Source organism: Dipodomys ordii, unplaced genomic scaffold (assembly GCF_000151885.1).
Source record: "Dipodomys ordii isolate 6190 unplaced genomic scaffold, Dord_2.0 Scaffold68, whole genome shotgun sequence".
NCBI classification, from domain to species: Eukaryota; Metazoa; Chordata; class Mammalia; order Rodentia; family Heteromyidae; genus Dipodomys; species Dipodomys ordii.
Genome location: NW_012267284.1, coordinates 4,781,488 through 4,798,199, shown reverse-complemented (window position 1 = coordinate 4,798,199; position 16,712 = coordinate 4,781,488). Strand labels below are relative to the sequence as shown.

At 45.2% G+C, this 16,712-nt stretch overlaps 1 protein-coding gene across 1 annotated transcript in view; it reads left to right on the top strand.

Moving 5' to 3' along the window:
* Positions 1-16,712, top strand: part of Rnf216 (ring finger protein 216) — a 102,389-nt gene that overhangs the window by 71,557 nt on the left and 14,120 nt on the right. Inside the window, exon 12 of the mRNA XM_013023539.1 lies at positions 15,274-15,371. Within this exon, the coding sequence (XP_012878993.1) occupies positions 15,274-15,371 (98 nt within the window). The remainder of the gene's footprint in view (positions 1-15,273; positions 15,372-16,712) is intronic.

Sequence of the window (16,712 nt, the reverse complement as noted above, 5' to 3'; positions counted from 1 at the left end):
CAACAGCTGCCCCAGGTCACAGCTGGGAGGATTCATCAGCTTGTACTGACACCAAAGCCCTGAGACTTTGGGAAAAGATATGATTGTAGGCCCACCCTTAAAGAATTTCATCCCAAATGGTTTTTAAAAAATGATCAGTCCTAATACCTATAATGCATGTATAGCCACCAAATAAATGTACATCACATGTTCCTAAGACCATGAGCTTCTCTTGCAGTTAGCGGGAACCATCCTTTTGAGCATGTTCTATTATTTAATTATTTTCAAAGTGTTTCTGAATATCCTGAAGTTGTGTAACTTTTAGACATTCAGTAAAACTAATCCAGAACTGGCAGCATGACTCAAGTAGTAAAGTGCCAGCTGTGAGTGAAAAGATAAATGACAGTATTAGGCCCTGAGTTCAAAACCCAGTACTATTTAGAATGAATCAATCAAATACAACCAGTTTATAAACATAGCCAGAATAGAAGTATTAGGGAAAGCTGTACCCCCAGAGTACACACTCCTGTGAGCATGTCCTAGGTAGTGCTTTGCCTTCTGACCCCCCCCCCTTTTTTTTTTAATTCTTGGGAGGAAGTAGTAGCAACAGCTGTTTTTGAGCCTGGGGCTTATGGGCAGTGTGTTTCTTGTTGGGGTGTAGGCTAGACCCAAACCTGTAAATCTAAGCTAATCTTGCTCTCCACCTCAAGACCCCAGCTTGCACAGTGGCTTACACCTGTGATCCTAGCTACTCAGGAGGCTGAGATCTGAGGACCATGCCAGCCCAGAGAGAAAAATCCCTGTGAGACTCTTAACTCCAATTAACCACTCAAAGACTGGATATGATGCTGTGTCTCAAGTAATAGAGTGCTAGCCTTGAGCACAAAGAGGCTCAGGGACAGCGCCCAGGCCCTGAGTTCAAGTGAAAAAAAAAAAAAGACCCCTACTCACTCCTTTTTGTTTCAGATCCCACCTACCCATATGCCCCTCCCCTTAGGACCACTTTAGCACTCTACTTAGTATGGCGAGGGAGGAAAGGAAGGAAAAAGGAGCCTCTGTACTTTTTAAAGAAACTCTCATTTTCAAATGAATGAATCCTAAATTGGATTTTGAACTTCTTCATTTACAATACAAAACACAAAGTAAAAAGTAAACCACATGGCTAAGAATGTGGCTTAGTGGTAGAGTGCTTGCCTAGCACTCAGTACCACATAAACAGAAAAGGCTGGCAGTGGTGTGTGTGGCTAGCCTTGAGCTAAAAGAAGCTCATGAGACAGTGCCCAGGCCCTGAATTCAAAGCCTCAAAACTGGCACAAAAAAAAAGGTATGTGTAACTGAAACAATAAGTTCTGCAAAACAATTATTACACATGTGGAATGTACCCCAGTATTTTCAGTTCTAATTTAAAAAATAAAATTGACTTGGGAACCATGACTCAGGATGCTGAGATCTGAGGATCGCAAGTTCAAAGCCAGCCTGTTCAAGTAAGTCTGTGATATTCTTGGTTTTTGTTTTTGTTTTTTGTTTTTTTGGGGGGTCTGTTCGTGGGGCCTGAACTCTGGGCTTGGGCGCTGTCCCTCAGCTCTTCAGCTCAAGGCTAACGCTCTACCACTTGAGCCACAATGCCACTTCCGGCTTTTTTCTTTTTTCTTATGTGGTGCTGAGGAATCAAACCCAGGGCCTCATGCATGCAAGGCAAGCCCTCTACCACTGAGCCACCTTCCCAGCCCAAGTCTGTGATATTCTTATCTCCAATTAACTGGCAAAAAGCCAGAAGTAGAGCTATGGCTCAAGTGGGTAGAGTACTAGCAAAGAAACTCAGGGACAACTGCCAGGACCTGAATGAATTCAAGCCCCATAAACAGCAAACCTCCCCCTCCCTAATCTGGTTATAATCTGTTTAAATGATTTTACAATCCACCAAAGGCTATCGATTCATAGTTTCAAAGTCATGGCTCTAGTGACTTTGGCTCAACAAGCTGTGTTATATGGAACATCTGTAGTGAGCAGACACCTTAGGAAGGGCTGACTCACAGCCTCTGCCCTCAGGCCCTTTCAAGGCTCTGAGAACTAAACCCTGAGTGTTTGTGGAGGTGGATGAGACCTCAGCCTGTGGAGGTATGGCTCCAAGGGAGGCCTGAGAGCATCCCATGAAAGGGGAGTCAGCAATAGAGTTCTTTCGAATTAGCTCATGTAGAACCAAGTCAGAACCATGTGGGGAGATTTTTTACCCTTCGCCCACTCTGGGTGCCAGTCAGGCCTTTTCATCACCTGCAAGGCAGATCTCTCACCCACACAGCACCGTGCTTAAAGCCCTAACTAGTCTCTCACCTCCATCTTGCTGTTCGCTTTGCTGGAATTCTTTTCCCCAGACATCATAAGGCTCTTCGGTGAATCTTTACTTAAATACATTTTCTCATGCATTCCCTGACCACCCACCTCATGAATGAACTTTTGCCCTCTTCTCCCTCTTTTCCCCCCTGCCCCAAGTACAGACATTCTTCATCCTTTTTTTTGGGGGGGGGGTCTGGTCATGGGGCCTGAACTCTGGGCCTGGGCACTATCCCTCAGCTCTTCAGCTCAAGGCTAGCGCTCTACCACTTGAGCCACAGCGCCACTTCCGGCTTTTTTCTGTTTGCTTATGTGGTGCTGAGGAATCGAACCCAGGTCCTCATGCATGCAAGGCAAGCACTCTACCACTGAGCCACCTTCCCAGCCCCCGACATTCTTCATCCTTATATTTCTCTCCTTAGTACTTACAATCCTAGTTTCCTATGTGTTTTATTTATTCAACCTAGTCACCATTCTCCTCCTATGTGTTTCTGGCCTGCAAGGGTTTGGTTGCATTTATTTTGTTCTCTAAGCAGGATTCAGAGTCCCTAGTAGGAATTAGATGTGCATCTTAATTGTGCATCTCCTGGTATAGTCACGATCTTGCTGTTATAGCCCAGTGATCTGTTAAAAGGGCTTGGAGAACAGTCATCACTGTTGAATAAGTGATGTGAGGAAATTGGGATTATTGTTTTTTAATTTCTCTGACATACATACATATATATATATATATATATATATATATATATATATTTGATTAATACAGTGCTTTTTTTTTTTGCAGGTCTTGGGGCTTGAACTCAGAGCCTAGGTGCTGCTGTCCCTGAACCTCTTTGTGCTTAAGGCTAGTGTTCTACCATTTGAGCTACAGCAGCACTTCCAGCTTTTTCTGAGTAGTTCATTAGAAAAAAATCTCATGGACTTGGAGCTGGGAAGGTGGCTCAGTGGTAAAGTGCTTGCCTTATGCATGAGGCCCTGGGTTCAATTCCTCAGTACCACATAAACAGAAAAAAGGCAGAAGTGGAAGCATGGCTTAAGTGGTAAAGCGCTAACCTTGAGCTGAAGAGCTGAGGGACAGTGTCCAGGCCCCATAGTTCAAGCCCCATGACCTACAAAAATAATAATCAGGGCTGGGAAGGTGGCTCAGTGGTAGAGTGCTTGCCTTGCATGCCTGAGGCCCTGGGTTCGATTCCTCGGCACCACATAAGCAAAAAGAAAAAAGCCGGAAGTGGCGCTGTGGCTCAAGTGGTAGAGCACTAGCCTTGAGCTGAAGAGCTGAGGGACAGCGCCCAGGCCCAGAGTTCAGGCCCCACGACTGGACCCAAAAAAAAAAAAAAAAAAATCATGATCATCATCATCTCATGGACTTTCCTGAGTGAGCTGGCTTCAAACCTTGATCCTCAAATATCAGCCTCCTGAGTAGCTAAGATTGTAGGTGTGAGCACTAGTGCCCTGCTGAATACAGTACATCTTGATTAGTGTCACCCTTTTCAGGCTTCTCACCCGTCCCTCCAAACCTACTCCTCTCACTTTTCTTAATTTTGTAAGATATACATTGAATTGGTGACTGCCTTCTCTCCAGATTGGTGGCTTTGTTCATAGTCATTCTGATCAAAATATGCTATACCTAATAGGGAAGGACTGGGGCCATTCTAGAAGAGACTGAAGACCTAAGGATCAAAAAGTTCAAGGCCAGCTCAGGCAGAAAAGTCCATGAGACTCTTATGTATCTCTAGTTAACTAGCAAAAAGCTGGAAGTGGAGATAGAGTGGTAGAACACCAGCCTCAAGTGAAAAGCAAGAGCTCCAGGCCCTGAGTTCAAGCCCTAGTACTACACACGCGCAAGCGGACGCGCACACACACACAGAGTAATAGTAATAAGCTAAACCTTAATTTATTCCAGAAAAACTTTACCTCCCACTTTACTTTACAAGCCAAGGCTAGCTATACCTCTAGAGAGCCCTGGAGAGGTTGGGTCAGAGCAGACAGGTTCTACAAGTTCTGTTCTGACCTCTATAAACTAGTGCTTCTCTCCAGCTCACATTCCCCCATTACCAGAGCTGTCTCTGACGGGCTCCTTTCTTCATAAGGGGTGCACACCTTACAAGTCAGCAAAAAATACCTTGTCCTTTTTTTTTTTTTTTTTTAATATCTTGCCATGCTGCTGTGCCTGAAGCAGACCATAGTGCTCTTGTAACTTTCAGTCCCTAGAGGGCAGCATTAGCACAAAAACCAAATTAAAAGCCACCCTCTCCAATTGGTCACCAGTGATCTTCCTAAAAGAAGGTGGCTCAATGGTAGAGCACTTGCCTTGCACGCATGAGGCCCTGGGTTCGATTCCCCAGCACCACATAAGCAAAAAGAAATAAAAAAGCCGGAAGTGGCGCTGTAGCTCAAGTGGTAGAGCGCTAGCCTTGAGAGTGGTAGAGTGCTAGCCTTGAGCTGAAGAGCTGAGGGACAGCACCCAGGCCCAGAGTTCAGGCCCCACGACCGGACCCCCCCCAAAAAAAAGAAAGAAGTAGCTGACTTTTACTGCAGGAGAAAAGTAGCAAGAGGCATTCACTCAGACCTCTATGAGGATAGGGAGGAGTGTGCATCTAAGTGTACACATTTGTAAAATATAGTGCATGCACATGTGTGTGAAAACAAAAAGAATATGAAATCTTTCCCCAAAGAAACCTTTTCCTTTGGGCTTTGGAGAGGACTAGGTTCTCTTGCTTAGCCACACACACATTGAAGTTTCTGCATTCAAATACAAAAAGTTTCTCTTGCCTCTGAGGGATGGTTCTTTTTGAGGGCAAAAGCCAAACTTCCTGTAAGCCAAGAGAGCTTAGCTTCTCTAAAAGATAGGAGCTGGGGCTGGGAAGGTGGCTCAGTGATAGAGTGCTTGCCTTGCATGCATGAGGGCCTGGGTTCGATTCCTCAGCACCACATAGCAGAAAAAAAGCCAGAAGTGGCGCTGTGGCTCAAGTGGTAGAGCACTAGCCTTGGGCTGAAGAGCTGAGGGACAGGCCCAGGCCCAGAGTTCAAGCCCACAACCGGAACCAAATAAATAAATGATGTGAGCTAAGCAGCAGATTACCTGGCAGCATTTAAAACTCATACTGGACTTGCCTAGCAAATGGGAGGCCCTGGGTCCAACCCTCAGCACTGCAAAAACTGGGAGCCAGGAAGGCTGTACTGTAATAGAACCTGTGGAGAATGCTAGAGGGGCCAAGCCAGAGCAGCAGGCCAGCTAGTTTAAGCTTTCCTGTCCTGACCTTTGCACCAAAGTTTCTCTGGCTCTTCTCACCAGAGCTATGACTATGAAGCTCCTTTTTTTTCATTATCTGCAGCTGTGCAGAAGTCAGCAAAGAAAACCTTCAGCCTCAAAATCCTGTGCTGAAGAGATCCTCCTACCTCACCCTCCTGAGTAGCTGGGCCCACGGGTACCTGTGCATATCTTAATTGGAATAATATGCAGTACTTTCTTTTCTGGTTGAACTTGGCCTGAGCTGCTTTTTGCTCAAAGCTAGCACTGTACCATTTGAATCACACTTCTACCACTTAAGAGTCTCACAGACTTCCTTGCCTGGGCAGACTTCAAACCAAAGTCCTCAGATCTCAGCCTCCTGAGTAACTAGGATTACAGGAGTGCCTGAATTACACAGTTCTTGGGTTTTTTTGTTTTTGTTTTTGTTTTTAATTTTGGTCCTGTCGTGGAGCCTGAACTCCGGGCCTGGGCACTGTCCCTCAGCTCTTCAGCTCAAGGCTAGCGCTCTACCACTTGAGCCACAGCGCCACACTTTTTTTTTTCTGCTTATGTGGTGCTGAGGAATCGAACCCAGGGCCTCAGGCATGCAGGGCAAGCTCTCTACCACTGAGCCAACTTCCCAGCCCTGTTTTGTTTTTTGTTTTTTGAGGGGGGGACAGTTCTTATACTAGCTATAGCCATTTAGTCATCAGCTACACAACAAATGAATGCTGTTTCAGTTTAATTCATTTTAGACCATGGAAACAACCCAGCCTCATTTTTCTCATGAAATACACTGTGTAATTATAAACATGAAGACCTGACAGGAAAGAAATAATGTTTTGGGGGGAAGAGGTTGGGATGAAGTCTTGTGTGCTTTTGTTACCATGTAAAATGCTGAAGTGTCCAGCTCTTGACTACTTGAAGAAAGATGCATTTTGTCTTGTCAGCTCTCATCTCTCTGCCATTTTTCAGTCCTATGTGTGGGTCAGGCCTAGTACTAGGACAAAGGTAGCTAATACTGACACAGTATGGCTCCTTGAGGTCAGAAATTTTGCTAGCTTTTTCACCAGTACATCTATCTGCATGTGGTAAAAACAGATCCTTAGAACTATTGTTTAAACAGATGAATGAGCCAGGCTCATATCTGTAATCCAAGCAACTCAGGAGGCTGAGATATGAGGATCATAGTTCAAAGCCAGCTTTGGCAAGAAGGTCTATGAGACTTTTTTTTTTTTTGGGTCCGGTCATGGGGCCTGAACTCTGGGCCTGGGTGCTGTCCCTCAGCTCTTCAGCTCAAGGCTAGCTAGCACTCTACCACTTGAGCCACAGCGCCACTTCCGGCTTTTTTTTTTCTTTTTGCTTTATGTGGTGCTTAGGAATCAAACCCAGGGCCTCTGGTATGCAAGGCATGCGCTCTACCACTGAGCCACCTTCCCAGCCCCATTTTTTTTTTTTAATAGGTCATGGAGCTTGAATTCTGGGCCTGGGGACTAGTGCTCTGCCACTTGAGCACTGTGCCATTTCCAGTTTTCTGGTGGTTAACTGGAAATTAAGAGTCTCATGGAGACTGAGTCTCACGGACTTTCCTGCCTGTTGATCCTCAGATCTCAGCCACCTGAGTAGCTAGGATTACAGATGTGAGCCACCAGTACCCAGCAATCTGAGAGCTTCTTATCTCTAATTAACCACAAAAAGTTGGAAGTAGAGCTATAGCTCATGTGATAGATCACTAGCCTTGAGCACAAAAATTCAGGGACATCACCCAGGCCCAGACCAGAGTTCCAAGTCCCAGAACTGGCAAAAAAATAATAATAATGATAATGATAAAATACGGGCTGGGATGGTGGCTCAGTGGTAGAGTACTTGCCTTGCATGTATGAGGCCCTGGGTTCAATTCCTCAACACCACATAAGCAGAAAAGGCTGGAAGTGGCACTGTGGCCTAAGTGGTAGAACAGTAGCCTTGAGCTGAAGAGCTGAGAGACAGTGCCAAGGCCCAGAGTTCAGGTCCCACAACCAACCAAATAAAATGATTTTGAAAAACAGATGAGGGCCTGGGAATGTGGCTTAGTCATAGAGTGCTTGCCTAGCATGCATGAAGCCCGGACTCGATTCTTCAGTGCCACATACAAAGAAAAAGCCAGAAGTGTCACTGGCTCAAGTGGTAGTATGCTAGCCTTGAGCAAAAGAAGCCCAAGGGGGCTGGGGAGGTGGCTCAATGGTAGAGTGCTTGCCTTGCATACTTGAGGCCCTCGGTTCGATTCCTCAGCACCACATAAGCAGAAAAAGCCAGAAGTGGTGCTGAAGCTCAAGAGGTAGAGCACTGGTGTACAGCTGAAGAGCTGGGGGACAGTGCCCAGGCCCAGAGTTCAGGCCCCACAACCGGCAAAAAAAAAAAAAAAGATGAATAGAACCCTTAATGGCAGGGTATAGTCTCTACCCTTGAAGAGTGTTTGGCTTGTTGGAGAGGTATAGTGAAACCAGATGATTACAAGACACCACCATTAAATGTGAGTGTGAGCCGGATGTCCCAGAGTTCAGTGAAAGAACACCAGCTTTCACCTAAGGCATCAGGGTTTCTCAGGGCCCCTGGTATTTGAAACTAGCATTAGCACTGATGATGAGCAGTCATTGCCACAGGGGAAAGGAAGTCTAGGAAGAATGCTCTAGGGTGAGCATTTTGCTATTCAGAGAGTAGGAGTTGTGGTCTCTGGCAGGGCACATGGAACTGGCACTGGGTACCAGCTGGTTCTCCAAGCAGCTTGCTCCTCCCTCTTCCAGATCACTCCAATACCCCAGTCACATTTCCTCTACCTGTGATATATCTCAACATGAATCCAACCTTCTCCACACACTCTGTCCTCCCTTAACTTTAATTCACTCAGAATACACCAAAGCCTATGAGTGGGTCCACTGCCTGGGAGAACAACTGCCAAAATTGTCCCCATTAGCAGCATCACTTTGAACAGAACTGGGTTTGGTACCAGTAATCACTCCAAGCAAAATTTAGCAAATCCTAACATATCAGAGTCCAACCACCTTTGCTGGGCTTCATGCTAATAGTTACCAGGAAGGGTCTAGGGATGCCTGCTTGAGGGAAAGAGCGATACTTGGTTCTAGTGTGGAAAGCTCTCTAAGAGCCTGTTTATTCGTGTCATGAGATCTAAAAATGTGCTTCCTTCTGCTACTCCACCAGATGTGCAACTGGCCAAAGGTGGAAGGAACAGCTACTTCCTTGCATGTGGCCAGGCTAAGATCACTCAGATTAGCAAGTTCCTATCATGTAAAAAAAAAAAAAAAAAAAGTAGCCTGAGGTTTAATATAGTCATCTGCCATCCTGGTACTTAGCAGCTCATTCACAGCTTCCAGGAAGCCGGGGAAGCAGGTATCCTGCCAAGCTGCAGCAGACTGTTGCCTTCAGTGCTCTGATGGTCTCTTGCTTGAGGCCTTTGTCAGCTTTCATCTGTGGTCTCCTTGCTCCTTGTAATTGTGACCTTGGGTTTTCCAGTAAACAAATCACCTGAGATGCGTCCACAGCGCCTGCACTGCATGCTCACAGAGCCATGCTTTTCCCATTATAGTTGCAGCTCTAGGTTCTGCTCATTCATCTACATTCTTAACTAAAACAGTACTCTAAGGTAGAGATGAGTATAACTTGTTCATTTATTTTTTATTAGAAAACATTAGCTGTACAAAGGGAAGTTTCATTGTGACATTTCCACACATGAGTGTAGCTTGTTTGTTGCTGTAGCCCCTATAAGCACAACTGAAGAGCGGCTAAGAAAGCCATTCTCTCAGGCTAACCTACTCCCTCCCATCACACTCAGTGTGCTCTTCACTCTAAGCCCCCTGACCCAATTTCCTGTTTTCCCAGCCTAGCTAATATCCCTGGCAGAATCCTGAAAGTCCTTCTAGATTTCTCTCACCCCAGTCTCTCTTGGTCTCTGTCACTTGCTTTGTATTTGTCTTCCTGCCTTTGCTCTTAGTTTCTTCAGTCTGTACTTCAAAGTATCCTGAAGTATAACCCAGTGCTTTGCCCTGTCTACACCCCTGTTCTCAACCTTCCAGTCTCCCTAGCAGCAATTTAAAAGTTGCTCACTGTACTAGACAGTCCTTTGGAGCACAACCCAATATCTATGCTTATTTATAAATTAGATGTATGAGCTGGGCGCCGGTGGCTCATGCCTATAATCCTAGCTGCTCAGGAGGCTGAGATCTGAGGATCGAGGTTCAAAGCCAACCCGGGCAGGAAACTCCATGAGACTCTTATCTCCAATACACCACCAGAAAACTGGAAGTGGAGCTGTGGCTCAAATGGTAGAGCGCTCACCTTGAGCTAAAGAGTGCAGGGACAGGGCCCAGGCCCAGAGTTCAAGCTCCACAACCCACAAAAAAAAAAAAAATTAGATGTATGTACTACATACATACATGTATGTATGTGTATATATACATAAAATGTAAAAGGGGAGGTGACATAAATCCTACTGGGTTTTGTGTTACTTTGAGTTTGGGCTGTTTTTTGTTTTGGTTTTTGTTTTTTGTTGGTTGTAGGGCTTGAACTCTGGGCCTGGGTCCTGTCCCTCAGCTCTTCATCTCAAGGCTTGAGCTACAGTGCCATTTGCGGTTTTCTGAGTGATTTATTGGAGATATGAGTCTCATGTACTTTCCTGCCTGGGCTGGCTTTGAACCGTGATCCTCAGATCTCAGCCTCCTGAGTAGTTAGGATTACAGGCACAGAGCCACTGGCACCCACCTCTTTTTATGTTGTTGTTGGTAGTAGGGCTTGAACTCTGGGCCTGGGCACTGTCCCTCAGCTCTTCAGCTCAAGGCTAGAGCTCTACCACTTGGACCACAGCACCACTTCTGATTTTCTAGTGGTTTATTAGAGATAAAAGTCTCACAAACTTTCCTGCCTGAGCTGGCTTTGCACATTGAGCCTCAGATCTCAGCCTCCTGAGTACCTAGGATTACAGGTGTGAGCCAACAGCGCCCAGCTAATACATTTATTTAATGATGAAACCTTTTGTTGTTGTTGTTGTTTGTCAGTCATTGGGCTTTAACTCTGGTCCTGGACTCTGTCCCTCAGCTCTTTGTCTCAAAGTTAGCACTCTACCACCTGAGCCACAACACCACTTCCGATTTTCTGGTGGTTTATTGGAGATAAGGAGTCTCATAGGGGCTGGGAAGGTGGCTCAGTGGTAGAGCACTTGCCTTGCATGCTTGAGGCCCTGGGTTCAATTTAGCACCACATAAGCAGGGAAAAAAAAGCCAGAAGTGGCACTGTGGCTCAAGTGGTAGAGCCCTATTCTTGAGCTGAAGAGCTGAGGGATAGCATTCAGGCCCATAGTTTAAGCCCCATGACCGACAAAAAAAAAACTGAGAAAGGTACTCAGAAGAATAGGGCAAGTACATTATTGATTGCATGGATGTGCTCATTGCTCATGAGTCTTGCTAGAATTCTTGTCTCACCTGGCCCCCACACTTGGATGTGTGTACATGCCATTTCCCTCCACTGTGCTATAATTTGTTTGTTGAAGCTCCTTGAGGACAAGAATCAGTCTCCTTAGCTGGCCTAGAAGAAAGGAAGCCTTGTGTTCTTGGTGAGGGAAAGAGATCACATCAAATCTGCCCAGGCTTTGGTTTTTGCAGAGCTCAGTTGATTCTCAGGACTTCCAGCATCTGTTTTAGTGCTTTAAAATCAGTGCTTTTGTGTACTTATTCTAGCTGGTGTTCACATATTATTTGGGCCTGGAGCAGGGAAGACTAGCAACTTGGACAGCCAGAGAACACAGATGGCCTGAAAGCCTGAGGCCCTGTGGTCCCTGGAGAGTTTGTTAAGCAATTGTGAACAGTTGGGTGCTTCATCTGTCCCCTAGAGGTCTTTGGACATTTGCAGCCGCACCATTATATTTTATTTATTTATATTTGTATTATTTTGAGTGAGATGAGGGAGCAGAAAGCTGGAATTCCTGAAGTTAGATCTGGGTCAACCATTACCTTATACCCTATCAGTGTCTCAGCAACTTCTATCCCTCTAGAGAGTGAGTTAAGATTTTGCTGGAGGGATTAGTTGAAAATAAAGCAGCAGAAGAGAAAAGGGAATGAACAAGCAGCATCAGTGCATGGCCTCCACTTAATCTTCTTTGCCAGCAACTCACAGGCCTCGAGACCCTTGTAAGACACATTTGTCTGCTGAGGATTTGTTGGTGATGGAGGGCATTTAGGTTTGTGAGAGAGGATCTCATAACCCACACTGGCCTAGAACTCAGAATCCTCAGCATCCTTCTATGTGCATCTTCCAAGTACTGGAATACAATACTACACCCAGCTGTACTGGTTTTTGTGCAAGTTGTAGTTATGTGAAGATATTTCAACTCCTTGCTTTGGTCATCCAAATTTGACCTAAATTTAACTTCCTACTTTGCCCATTGAACACTGTTTAGGCAGGAAAAACATGGATAAATGGCTTGCATTTAGCTATCCAGGTTAACCAGCTGGTTAACCTTTCCCCTGACCTGAAGTGATGGAAAGTGTGGGCCCGGCCAGATTGGGGAATCAGGATGCAATGTCTTCCTCATGTCAGGAAGTTCCAGAGTGCTCTATCCTCCATAATGGCTCTTTTACACATTAACTTCTGTTGGAGGGATATGGCTATCTGCATGTAATAGAAGCACTTGGAACATTTCTGCTTAATACTGTTGTGTTGGAACAAAGCCTAACAGTGCTTAAAAGGAAAGAATTTCAATTTAGTAAAACACACACCACGTTTAGAATATAGAAACAGCAGAGAGCTCCATGTGTTAACTTTTCCCCGCCCGCTATTTGTTTGCATTGTTTCAGTTGTGGGTTTCAATAATTTAGCTACATCATCTTTTCAGAAGACAGATGGGGTTTGTTCTCTGGGACCCTTAGGCCCTTCAGTGAGAAGGAAATTACCATGGCTGAAAAACGATGTGCTGAGCACTGTGATGTAGAAAGAACTGGAATTTTCCCTATGCCTTTGTGCACCATGGACACCAGCTTAGCCAGATCATTCTTCCCTGGTGGGGTTGACCCTCACTAGAGTACAGAGCTTCTTTCCTTAGGAGGAAGGGCCTATGAATTAATAACTGAGTCACCAAGAATGCAAAAAAAGCACTACCTCAAGGCAGAGTATTGTTTCCAAGCTGCCTTTCCTGGTGGGTGGCTAGGGTAGCATTGTTTGGAAGGGTTAGAATCCAAACACCAGCTCATCTATTCTCCAGCTGTTGTTTATCCACCAGCTTCCTGGAATAGTCAGGCACAAGGCCTTTTAAGAAAAGTTCCGTGCTGCTCTACTTTTCTGGTAGCTAATAATTAAGTACAATGGTGGTCTAGCCTCTGTTTACTGAACGGGATGCCAGTAGTAGACCAAAGAACATCTGTGTCCCTTGGAAGCAGTGGCATTGAAGTGCAGATTCCCATGAGCTCATCTCTATCCCACCCCTCCTACACCATTGATTGGAGCCTTTGTGCAACTACTCATTAACTCCCTAAGCAGTCCTTCTAGTTTTTCTTTTTAAACTTTCTTTATGTTTTTGTTAAATAGCACATATATGTGTTATATAAAGGTTAGAGTACAAAATATTGAGTCTTGCATCTACCTTTCAGCTCTTTGAGGTCATGAATCCTGCCAGTGCCTTGGTGTCCTTGCAGGCAGACTGCATCCTGCTCTGTCTCACCCACTCTATAGTACCTTGCTTAGAGAGAATGAGAGCACTGTGCTTTACCAACTGCCCCTGACTCCTCAGACTCACCTCAGCTGCATGCAGAACAGATAGTGGACAGTTTAGCTAGGGGACCCATTTCTAAAATTGCTGCCCCGCATGGAGAGGCCTCTAGCCTGCCCTCTACTACCTTAAAACCTTTCCTCCTCTTCCTTCCTATCCCCAAAGGTGTCTTCGCAGCCTTGTCAGATGAGATCCTCACACCTGCCTCCCTCCACCCAGAGTTCTACCCTTACCACTCTTAAGTTGCCTCATCTTTGGCCCCTTCTCCCCACACTCAAGCTTGCCAGGCTTGCTTCCTCAGTTTCTCCCAAGCCAGTTAGCCTCTCTTCAAGTCCTTGCTCTCTTTCCTAGTCTGAATCTCTTTGATCCCTCTCCTGGATGTTTCTACCAGCTCCCAGCTATCTTCTCTACTTTGCTCTTTCTTTCTTCCACTGTTTCCCACCCAGAAATCACAAAGCTGATGCCATTTCCATGTTTTTGGAGGCATTCTGATCAGATATCTTTTGGTGCTCTGGAACCAAGTTGAAACTGACAGACTCCACAAGGCCCAAATAGACAGGCCCTCAAGGCCCTGAACAAGCAGTACCTGTTTGCACTATGTATAGGCCAATTGCAGGACCCTGCTTGCCCAATTCTGTCTGCTAGCATCTCATACGTTGGTCTCTGCGTTGAATGAGTGTTCTTTACCAACTCATCATTCAGACCTAGTTTACCTTATCATCTTTCCCTCCTCCCCTCTCCTCCTCTCTACTCTGTTCCCCTTCCTCTTCTCTTTGATAGTACTGGAGTTTGAACTGCAAGGTCTCTTAACTTGTTAGATCAGGTACTCTGCCATTGAGCCATAGCCCCAACCCTTTCTTTTTTTTTTGTCAATCATGGGACTTAAACTCTGGGCTTAGGTGCTGTCCCTGTGCTCTTCAGCTCAAGGTGAACGCTCTACTGCTTGAGCCACAGCACTACTTCTGGTTTCTAGTGGTTTATTGGAGATAAGAGTCTCATGCCTTTCCTGCCTGGGCTGGCTTTGAACCGTGATCCTCAGATCTCAGTCTCCTAAGCAGCTAGGATTACGGGCGTGAGCCACCAGCACCTGGCTAACCCTTTCCTTTTTATTTACTTTTCAGATATACCCTAATGTTTTTTGCCTAGGGTCAACCTTGAACCTCAGTTCTCCTGTCTTATGTAATTGGGCTCACAGGCGCATGCCACTATGCCTGACTTGTTGAGATAGGCTTCTCACTTTTTACCTAGGCTGTCCTCAAACCATAATATACTTATCTCTCCCTCCCAAATAGCTGGGATTACAGGTATGAGTCACCTGCCTGACTTGCTGTCCTTTCTGAAGTTGCAATTTCCATTTGTGTCCATGATTATGGAATTGTTTCTTTATATTCTTATTGATATGGGATGGATTCTGGCACCTATGAAAATATTCACAGTCTAGATTAAAAGTGGTGATTATTTTTCATTTCTATTTGTATAATTGAAGCTCAAGTTTGGAGGATGACATCCATGTTTATCAGTGATGGGTTACAGTCTCCCTCAGGTCCCATGGTGATACTGATCTAAACTGTTCCTCAACTCCTTTCCGAGGATTGGGAAATAGAGCTGGCAAAGTAAGATCTTGACAGATTCTGCCCTCAAGCAGCCTACACTTCCGTCACTTTTTAAAGACTCCATATCAATCTCCTGTGCTGTTTCCAGGTGTCCTATAGCATTGCAGAAAGCTTTATACTGATAGGGAATGCAATACTGATAGGGAGCAAGCAGGTTCTTTTGGTCTAAAGAGAGAAAAGTGTCCTATACCACCATCTGATGCTTCTTCTCTCTGCTATTGCAATATTCTTTAGAAACAGGGTGCTGAAGAGAAATTGGTCCTCTGAGAGATTCCAAGCCCTGTGAAGTGTGTTTCATAGGCCTTTGGTGAATAGAAACTTGAGTGCTATCTACTCACTAAGAGCTCTGATTTTTCATTTGTCACCAGGAGACTTGTAGGAAATGTCAGGGACTCTGGAAAGAACACAATGGCCTCACCTGTGAAGAGCTGGCTGAAAAGGATGACATCAAGTACCGAACATCTATGTGAGTAGTATGACTCCAGGCATGTATGGCTGACTCTCAGCTGCCTTTGGCAGAGGGGACAAGGGGTTAAGCCTCTCCAGTCCAGAGTGATCTTAGGAAAGGAACCAAACTCTTGGCCTGTTTCCTTTTCTCCACAGCCTCATGAGCCATTCTGGAAGTGAAATGGTGCATAGAAAATGCCTGCCCCACATGCATTCAATAAATGTTGGCCCCCTTCTCCTTATTGTCTAAATAAATAAGCATTCATAACACATTTTAATTAGATTAGATTGCACTAATGTTACTTCTGTTTGTGTTAGAGAATTCTGGTGGCCTGAAACATTAAGTAGAACTTCCAGCCTCCAGAGTACAAAATGATCCATCAGTAATAATGGTAACCATTACTTTTATAGTATTTTCTCTGTGTGGTTGAACACTTTACATGCATTAACTTAGTAAAATATAGTGGCTTAAATATGTAGAAGTCTATTTCTCTCTCATGTAGCAGTCTAACCTTGCTGAACTGATTTAGCTGATCTGTCCCAGGAAGTCACTCAGAAATCCAGGTTCCACGGGGCTGGGAAGGTGGCTCAGTGGTAGAGTGCTTGCCTAGCATGCATGAAGCCCTGGGTTCAATTCCTCAGCACCACATACACAGAAAAAGCTGGAAGTGGGTGCTATGGCTCAAGTGATAGAGTGCTAGCCTTGAGCTGAAGAGCTCAGAACAGTGCCCAGGCCCAGGCCCAGAGTTCAAGCTCCACAACCAGCAAAAAAAAAAAAAAAAATATTAGAAATCCAGGTTCCTTTATCCTGTTGCCTGCCTCACCATTTCCTGAGTGTGATATTCTTGCCCATATAATTGTTCCTGGGGCATGGCCACATTTATACTCCAGCAAAAAAAAGTAGAAAGTTGTATGTGATTCAGAAATTATGTTTATCATATGAATACAACCTAGCTCCAAGGCAAGGCAGGCACTATGGGAGACTCTAGCCAAGGGACTTTATGTTCAATTTAAATAAGATGGGTAAGGAAGGAAGTTTGTCACACAGAGGCAGTGAACCAGAGAATGGTGTCTGGGTTCTTTGGCCATGTCTGAGTCTCCAGCACAGGTAGGTACTAGCATCCTCATTTCACAAATGAGGCAGGTGAGACCCAGAGAGTGAACCCAAGTAGTTTGCCCAGGGTCACGCAGGCACTGGGCTTCCTGACTATCCTCTATGCCTCAACTTCAGTGAACAGAATAATGGCTCCCAAAGATGTCTATCTTGGGCTGGGAAGTATGGCTCAGTGGTAGAGCGCTTGCCTTGCATGCATGAGGCCCTGGGTTTGATTCCTCAGCACCACATAAGCAAAAAGAAAAA